General features: G+C 38.0%; 2 protein-coding genes across 4 annotated transcripts; one reads left to right on the top strand and one right to left on the bottom strand.

Moving 5' to 3' along the window:
• Nucleotides 1-247: 247 nt before the first annotated feature.
• On the bottom strand, nucleotides 248-8588 carry mettl6 (methyltransferase 6, methylcytidine). 2 transcript variants are annotated; one of them, XM_077526635.1, is made up of 6 exons: nucleotides 8356-8588; nucleotides 2702-3020; nucleotides 2338-2472; nucleotides 1963-2133; nucleotides 1593-1734; nucleotides 248-683 (listed from the first exon to the last, which is right to left on the bottom strand). In XM_077526635.1, the coding sequence occupies exons 2-6, from the start codon at nucleotides 2981-2983 to the stop codon at nucleotides 547-549; spliced, it is 867 nt and encodes a 288-aa protein (XP_077382761.1). In that variant the 5' UTR covers nucleotides 2984-3020; nucleotides 8356-8588; the 3' UTR covers nucleotides 248-546. The 2 variants fall into 2 exon arrangements, with proteins under 2 accessions (XP_077382761.1, XP_077382760.1); XM_077526634.1 differs by lacking the exon at nucleotides 8356-8588 and having other exon boundaries at nucleotides 2702-3369.
• Nucleotides 3229-7117, top strand: eaf1 (ELL associated factor 1). 2 transcript variants are annotated; one of them, XM_077526636.1, is made up of 7 exons: nucleotides 3229-3347; nucleotides 4142-4255; nucleotides 4602-4696; nucleotides 4775-4911; nucleotides 5086-5258; nucleotides 6289-6540; nucleotides 6688-7117. In XM_077526636.1, exons 2-7 carry the CDS (start codon nucleotides 4153-4155, stop codon nucleotides 6735-6737), a joined length of 810 nt encoding a protein of 269 aa, XP_077382762.1. In that variant the 5' UTR covers nucleotides 3229-3347; nucleotides 4142-4152; the 3' UTR covers nucleotides 6738-7117. The 2 variants fall into 2 exon arrangements, with proteins under 2 accessions (XP_077382762.1, XP_077382763.1); XM_077526637.1 differs by lacking the exon at nucleotides 3229-3347 and adding an exon at nucleotides 3546-3564.
• Nucleotides 8589-8699: the final 111 nt, after the last annotated feature.

Here is an 8699-nt window from a genome sequence, read left to right as displayed (position 1 = left end):
TATTTTAAAAATGTGAGGAGTGTACTCACTTCAAGTGAGATTGTGATTGAACACATGACAATGTTACTCGAGTCAGCTAAATGCTCAAACCTGCACTTGCTTTTTCAGATGTTTTGAGGAAGTTATATAACCGCAAAGTAAAAGCTTCAGGCAGGACCGGTCACATGACCTTTCTGCTAGCTTTCACTTCCTGTCAGCTTCCCTAGAATGACCCACGGGAACTTGTCAGTCAACACAAACAGAACCATTTCTTTATATTCACATTTATTTATATGAAGTGAATTAATGTCATTTTTACATGGGCTCATGGCCTGAAATACATTAAGTAACATTTAGGGATTAATCTGATAAACATTTTTAAATAATAATGGTTAAAGGTCCATTAACTTCCATTGTGGTTTACAAATCAACTACAATTATTTAAAAAACAAAACAAACAAAAAAACGGACAACTGATGGATATGTTCCAAAATGAAATGAAAAATTGACAAAAACAAACACATTACAAGTTAATTTGACAATATAAATATATATTCAGCGTCATAATTAGATTTTGATGAACTTGCTCTGTAAGAAAACTCTCGGAACGCAAAGTCCCTCTTTTTTGTTGACTGTCTCCCTCTGGACGTACTCGTTGGCGACGCAGCGGAAGCCCGCCTCCGAGAACAGCGTCGCCAGGAAGTCTGGAAACACACCAACGCAGTGCATGCTGGGTTGAGGCATTTGAGAAATTTATAAAGCAGCGATTGTTGGCATATCCACTGTAGAAAACTAAGATGCCAACTATAGAAGATGCTGATGAATCTGACGTCACATGCATGTCATGGGGCTGTGGAACTGTGAAAGGTGACGGACATATTTTGCCATTATATTATCTTTAACATTTTGTGTGATTTTACCTTTTCATTCTAGTATTTTTATAATTTCATCCTAATTTTTTTTTTTGTATTTTTTCCATTAAAAAAAAAAAAACTTTTTTTTTTTCAATATTTCCATACTTTTCCCCAATATTTGGGGATTTTTTTTTAGCTGTATTTTTTTCTCCTAGTGTTAATCCCCCACCCCATTTTTTTTAACATTTCTTCTTCTGCTAGTTTTCTTTTTAGATACAGGTCTGATATTTTGATCTTAATTTTTAATATTCGGGATACATTAGATTTTTAATTAATTCTTTAAAAAATTGTTTTGTAGTTATATCGCTGAGTATTTTATTTTTTTTGCCGCTGTATTTGAATTGGAATATTTTTGCATTTATTATTTGCCTTTTTTTTTTATTATTTTAAATGTGTCTCATATTGATTAAAACTCTTTGACTGCCAAAGACGTTTCATGATGATTAGTAAAATTCCAATGAATGGAATGCGATCTTTCATTTCGTAGCCACATTGTATATGTAGTAAAGGCAAACAATATTCTTTTTGCCTTGAAAGATGAGTTAAAATGCTCAAAAGCAGCTGGCACTGTGGATTTTTTTGTTTTGTTTTTATAACGCCCGGCAGTCAAAGAGTTAATCGAGCAGCCGTTCAAGAAACTCCCATGTCTGAATACTGCTCGGTCAGCATTCAACCGTGAGGACGTGAACAGGTACGCACCTTTGGAGAAGAAGTAGGATCTAGTTCCATCCTGTCGCACGTAGAAGTTGTCTGCCAGCTTGCTGCTGGCTTTGAACCTGCGCATGGCGTGATCGTGCACGCCGTAGTCTCGGAAGAGAACGGCGCCGCCGGTTTTCAGCACCTTGGGAAATAAAAAGTGACGCTTTGCTCGTTAAGTACAGTGAAATTCAGCTACATCGCGGTTCACATAGCAATTACATAGTGGATTATTATACGTTTTTTGAAACGTGTATACTGTATGTGGGAGGGATAAAAATATTTGAAGACCCGTGAGTTTGGAGCACGTTCCTTGCGATAAACTGGTTCGCTGTATTCAAAATGGCCGCAGCCACAATAGTACTCGTCATACCCTGTGGATGTTGCGCACAGCCAACGCCATCTTGTCAGGATGGATGGCGGACAGCACAAAGATGAGCGTGGCGGCGTCCACGCTCCCCTCGGGAACGTTGTCCCTCAGGTCGTCGCGCGTGAGGTCGCACTGGAAGACGGCGCAGCGCTCGGGGTGGCACAGAGGATTCTTCTGTTGGCGCAAACAAGTCATTCCTGATCTTCATTAGGAACATATACAGTGGACATAAGTCTATACACCCGTTGACAGCGCAATATTTTTGTGATTGTTGCCAAATTAGACCTAGATAAAATACAAAACCTTCAGGCTTGAAAAACACAAAAACAAAAAGTGACATGACTTTTTATATAGATAAAGCATGTGGCACGGCCTTACTTTGACAAAATCAACAGCTCTGGGTGAGAAGTCGCAGGCGTAGACAAAAATATTGCACTCTTCCTCCAGCAGAGGGAAGATGCAATTCCCAACGCCGCATCCTGCCTCCAGCAGGACAAACCTCTGCGAATCAGACTAAAAACAAACAAAAAAAACCTCATTTACACTTTGTTTCATTTATATTGTTTTAGAAGCTGTCGGACATCATGGTATAGCAGCATTTTAATATATTTTAACATTCAACAGTTGCTACTTTAGCATTAATTGGCAAACTGTCAATGACTAACCCATTTGATAAATAAATATATAAAATAAAATCTTCAAACCTTTTATTAGAGGCTTTTTTTTTCTTACTTTAACGCACCTGTCTGCACATTTTGAGCTCGTCGAACTCTCTGCTGGTCCAGTGTCTGTCCTTGAAGAAATTGGTGGTGTTCCTTTTGTAGAACAAGTCCCAGTTCTTCTGCGCTTCTTTCTCCAGCTTCATCTGCTTGAAGGCGGAAACCAAATTCTGCTCTCCGACAGCCTTTTCCTCCTGGCTCACGACTTGTTCGCTGACTTCATCTTTCACTCCGCTGCCGTCGTTTTTATCACAAAGTGTGACGCTTTCATTCAGGAGCAAAGTTTCATTCTTCAGCGCGGCCATGCTGCATTAAGACCTTCCCCGTTGACTGTATGCTATACTGCAGACAGCGCATATTTCATTTCTAGTCAACTGATCCGCGGAGATCAGAAACGATGCAAATATTCAAGTCAAAACATTTTTTAAGTTGTTTTTTTGTACCCAGCTCCACGCTGGTTAAATGATCCGTGTTGAAACTAGTTCCGGAAGTCACAAATCGTCGATCACCCTCCCTCCCAAAAATGTCCGTGTAGAAACTCACGCGATAGTAGAGAATTCATTGTGTAAAAACATTTTGAACAGGTGGTGTCCGTGTTTTGCTATTTCTCCCCTCCTTTTTTCATTTGCTCTGCATTTCAGCTTTACCTTGACTAATTGTTCTCTCTAGGTACTACACATATTTGTATTATACGATCTTATTTTATTTAGCATATTTTGCAATAAAGGGAAAAAGAGTATCTGATGTGAACGTCACATCACTCGTCAAGCGCTTTAATCACGATGAATTATCGTCTTGTTTTAAATGCACATTTGCATCTACCACCAGCTGTTTTGTCTGTAAAGATCATTAAGTCGAGGACAAAAATATATGGTCGGATAATTTTGTGAGTATTAACTTTTTGAAGATAAAAAGAAAAAAGAAAAAAAGTTGAGAAATCAACCTAAATATCCAGCAAAGAACTCTACATGTTAAAAATAGTGCATCGGTGACCCCTAGTGGCCAAAAATCGTACAACGTAAGCAGTAAAAAATAAATAAATAAATAAATATATATATATATATATATATATATATATATATATATATTAAGCATAAAAACTAATCACATGCGAGATAAAAAAGACAAAGTTTGTCACAAAATGAAAAACTATACGTTTGACGAGGGTGGAAGCATTGGATCAAACTATTGGGCAAAACACGAACATTACACAAGAATACATATTAAATAAAATAATTCGAATATTACAAATCAAAATATGTACAATTACATTTCCGTACGAGAGGCGGAAGTGTCGTAATTAGTGACGTATGGGATGTTTTGCTAACAGTTAGCCTCGCGGCTAACGTTACCGCAGCTGACTTAATGTTTGGAAAAGTTCGCTTATTTTACAAGCATTTTTTTCGTTTTTATGTATGGAATTTCTGATGAGCGTTTGAACGTTCGGCCCCTCTGACCACCAGAAATTGTGAAGATGAACGGAAGTACGAACCCGTTGCTGGACAAAGAAGAACATGTTTTGAAGCTCGGGGAAAGCTTCGAGAAAAGGCCCAAGTCCTCCTTTCATACAATCAGATGTGAGTCAACAGCCACCACACAAACATTATATGTCTTACATGTTTAGTTATTGCATTGCATCCATTAAGATGATGAGAACATAATCATAATTGTTGACTGGAAAGAGTGGTACTTATATTTTTAGATAGCTATTTGTTTACTTTTTGTGTAAAAAATATATACAGTATAAACATTGGTGAAAATAGGCAAATAAAAAAAGAGAAAAATATTGAAAGACAAAATACAAATATTGGTAAAAGAGAACTCTGGCAACATTTTGTTCAGTTCAAGCCACTGCTATAAAAACAGCAGATCTGACTATTCTGTCAATGAATTAGTCATTTGAAATTCTTTTTGTTTGAAAAGATGATTTCAAACCGGCGTCCATCGACACCAGCTGCGAAGGGGAACTGCATGTGGGCAAAGGAGACGAAGTCACCATCACACTGCCTCACATTCCGGTACAATTCCACACACCCGTGTGCTTTGCAGTAGTTGGAAAAGTATGGTGAGACTTTTAGTGTCGTCATCACTGGCAGGGCTCCACACCACCAATGACGGTGTTTAAAGGCAACAAGCGACAGTATCAGAAGGACTGCGTGCTCATCATCAATCACGACACGGGCGGATTCGTCCTGGAGAAACTCAGCAGCAGCATCCAGGTCAAGAAAACCAGGTGAGTGGGGCTGCCGTCTGATTGATTGCTGAATTAAGCCTAACATACCACAAGATGGCACCAAGGTCAAGTTATTGCTTCACCTGAGCAGGAAAAATGGAGATTTAAAAAAAAAATAATAATGATGGTTGTCCAGCCAAGATGTCAGGTAACGTCGATGACGTGTTTGCGCAGGGCTGAGGGCAGCAGCAAGATCCAAGCTCGCATCGAGCAGCAGGCGGTGCGGACCACCCAAGGGGGGCCTCAGTTCCGGGCCCCCACTAAGCCGGGGGTCGCCGCCAAGACGTCGCCGTCGCCCTCCAAGGACGACCCCTCGCCAGAGCCGCAGCTGGATGACATCAAGAGAGGTAGGGCTCCAGTCACATGACTTGGGTCAGATTTAAGTCGCCAGTTGAGCGGTTAAAATTAATTAATTTATTATTTTATTATTATTATTAAATTATTATTATTAATTTATTAATGACGTAACATGAATATTTTTCTAATAACATGACAAAAAAAAAACATACAAAGATAAAACATACAAAAAAAAAAATACAAAATTTGAATGAAATACATTATCCCAGAGAGGTTGGACGAGGGCAGATTTGGTTGACATGGCAACATTGTATAGGCTGGAATCTGATTGGATTAAATAAATAAATAGATAGATAGATAGAGATAAATACCCTTCTCACACTACTGGAAGCAATGAAGCCTAAACAATGCTAAAAAATTAGACAATACTAAAATTAAGGCATTTTTACTTGCAAAATACACTTTCTTTGAATTATTATTATTATTATTATTATTATTATTATTTATTTATTTTTTAGTATAAACGAAATGACTTTTTCCTTAAAATGACTTTCCTTGAATTAATTTTTTGGGAAAAAAACAAAACACATGACCTTAAAGGGATACTTGACTCATTTAACAATTTTCAGCAGTAAAAAGTTTATATTTTTGTCTGTAATTAATGTGGTAGCTTCATTATTTTTCATGTGCAATTAATACCTTTAAAAAGTAATTTTTGTACTTGCTGTCGACTGATGACATCACCTGTGCTAAGGAAGTAGGAAACGGCCAATCATGGCTCACCTGTTTTCTGGGTTTGCTCAGTAAACTGAGCAATGAATGGTTGTTACCTACTACCCTCAGCACAGGTGATGTCATCATCAGTCGACAACAAGTGCAAAAATTACTTTTTAAAAGGTATTAATTGGACATGAAAAATGATGGTTATCAAATTAATTCTGGACAAAATATTAACTTTTCACTACTGAAAATAGCTCAACGAATCAAGCGTCCCTTTAACACCTCGAAAAATAACCAATAGAGGCCTTGTTTATTACGTTTCAAAAAGTGCAGAGTCCATTTTTCTCTTGTTTCCTGCAGAGCTGCGAGCCGAAGTGGACGTGATCGAGCAGATGAGCAGCAGCGGCAGCAGCTCGTCCGGCTCGGCCAGCGCGTCGCCCAGCGCGGGCGACAGCAGCGACGACGGCGGAGGCGGCGGCGGCGGCGAGCGCGACGGCAACCGCCCACCGCCGGGCCCCGTCCCGTCTTCGCCGCCCGGCCGCCACGCCCTCGCCAACGGGGGCGCCGCCGAGCGGCAGCCGGCCACCAACCACCAGCTCATCAACACGCTCAGTGAGTCACCCGAGCGGTATTATAAAACTATTTAATAAGGAGGGAAAAAAAACTTGGTAAAAAAAGTTATCATTTAAATATTTGTATCCATGCATATTTTGTCTTTTAAAAGTATTTTTTTTCCCCGCCTTGTGACGATGGAAACAGGAAGTGATCTTCAGCTCAGCGAGTCGGGCAGCGACAGCGACGATGACTGAACTGAACAGATGCGGACAAGACGGACGGACCCCACTCACCAACGCCGGCTTGACTGTACCTCTTTGTTTTTGTTTTTAATGAGTCTCCCATGCATGCAGGAAGATAAAGTATTTTTTTCAGAGGTTACATATTTAATTTTGTACAAGAGAGACTTTATAGATGGAAGATTCTATATGAGAACGCAGTTTATTTTCAATACATTTATTATTTAAAGCTATATCCAAGGCAGGCTTTAAATTAAAAATACTTTGAAAAGGGAAAAGTACATTCTTATCAATGTTGTTTAATGACACTTTATAGTGGGGAAAAAAAAAAAAACATTTTTTTTTTCCTACTCCTGTCAAGAGTCAAGCTAAAAACGGAGTAAAAAAAAAAAAAAAAAAAAAAAAAAAAAGTGAAAACGCAGTTAAACCCCCCCCCCCCCCCAAAAAAAAAAAACCAATAAGTGTAGTCTATAAACAAGTTTGAAAAAGTTAAAAAATAAAAATAGAACAAGCCCAGACGAAGTTAAAAATTAATCTACTTAGTGTTAAAATCTTATTTCAGCCTTCATAGGGTTTAAAAAAAAAAATATGAAGCTTCAAAAGAAAATTATCTATAAAGTAGCACATTTTAATAACTAACTAAATTTAGGGGAATTTGTCTTCAGGTGAAATGGGGATTGCAATCTGATTTTAAAAAGTGACAATTAGGGGTGGGGATTGAAACCAGCCAGTGACATTATTAAATTAGCTGTTAAATGAGGGTGGCTGTTTGTTTATTTGGCACTTACGAGATATTTAAGACATTTAGCCTCAGATGAGACGACTGCAAAAAGGTTCATTTTCAAAAGTGACATTAAATTATCTCGATTACAGTTTTAAGGGGAATTTGACAAGTTTATATGCAAAAAAAAATCCACTTTTTTATTTTTTATTTTTATTTTTTAAATCTTTATTGGTGTCCTGTTGACTTGTTATCAGTTGTATGTTTGTTCTCAGTTCTCACCCTAAACTATTTTTGGTATTTTTATTTTAACGGTGAGTTTGTCCAAAAATGCCAGCAGAAAGAATCCTAGTGTTGACACTTTGGCACTGCAGCTCCTTTTTGTTGTAACTTGTACTCAGTTTGTTCCAAATAAAACTGGTCAAAGAATGTTTGCTCGTTGTGTGTATTAGTACCATAAGCTGGTGGGCAACTTTGGCATACTAAACCTTAGCGTGGATAACAAAAAGGGTATCCTATAAATGCTCTAACAGTTATCTATAAAGAATTTATTCCATATTTTTGTTAGCTCACGTAAGATTCATGCATTAAACGTGGTTCTCATTAGTAAGACAGATAAGTGCATGAGCAACACTATCAGTAACGTTTTTTTTTTGTTTTTTTTTCATTTTTGTGTAACATTTCTGAACACGAGTATGACAAAATACTAACATCTCGTGCTTTACTAGTACTACTAATAACAACCCACATTTGTCAAGTGCAGTTTTGCATCACTAGAAGGTGCATGTCCTATGTTTGATTTGTCCGACTAGTCGTGTACAAATACATTAGTGTTGGGGGAGTTACAATAGTCCTGTTTCTACCTAGTAGAAACTACCAAACCAAAAAGATAACCAAAAACGTTTGACTTACTTTTTGGATGAAGTCATTATCTTTCCAATCAGCAGCGTTTAGGGGTGTTGTAAATGGATATGATGGCTTATATTGTGTGTGTACATTCATTAAGATAAAAAGACTTATTTATAATGATAAAAAAATAAAACTGCTGTGAAAAATGGAACCAACTAATACAGGTTTTCCGTCCAAACTTTTCCTTTAACAAGCGCACCTGTTCCAATCAACTGAGTACGTTCACGAAGCCGCGCGCGCGCACACTTACAAGTTGTTGGCCAATCCGCTGGCTGCAAAAGATCACGTGAGCAAACCCGGAAAATAGGTGAACGGTTGCTAACGTGATTGTTTGAAAGCAGAACTTA

The sequence above is a fragment of the Festucalex cinctus genome, chromosome 7 (genome assembly GCF_051991245.1).
Source record: "Festucalex cinctus isolate MCC-2025b chromosome 7, RoL_Fcin_1.0, whole genome shotgun sequence".
In the NCBI taxonomy this organism is placed as follows: domain Eukaryota; kingdom Metazoa; phylum Chordata; class Actinopteri; order Syngnathiformes; family Syngnathidae; genus Festucalex; species Festucalex cinctus.
This window is presented reverse-complemented; position numbering and strand designations above follow the sequence as displayed.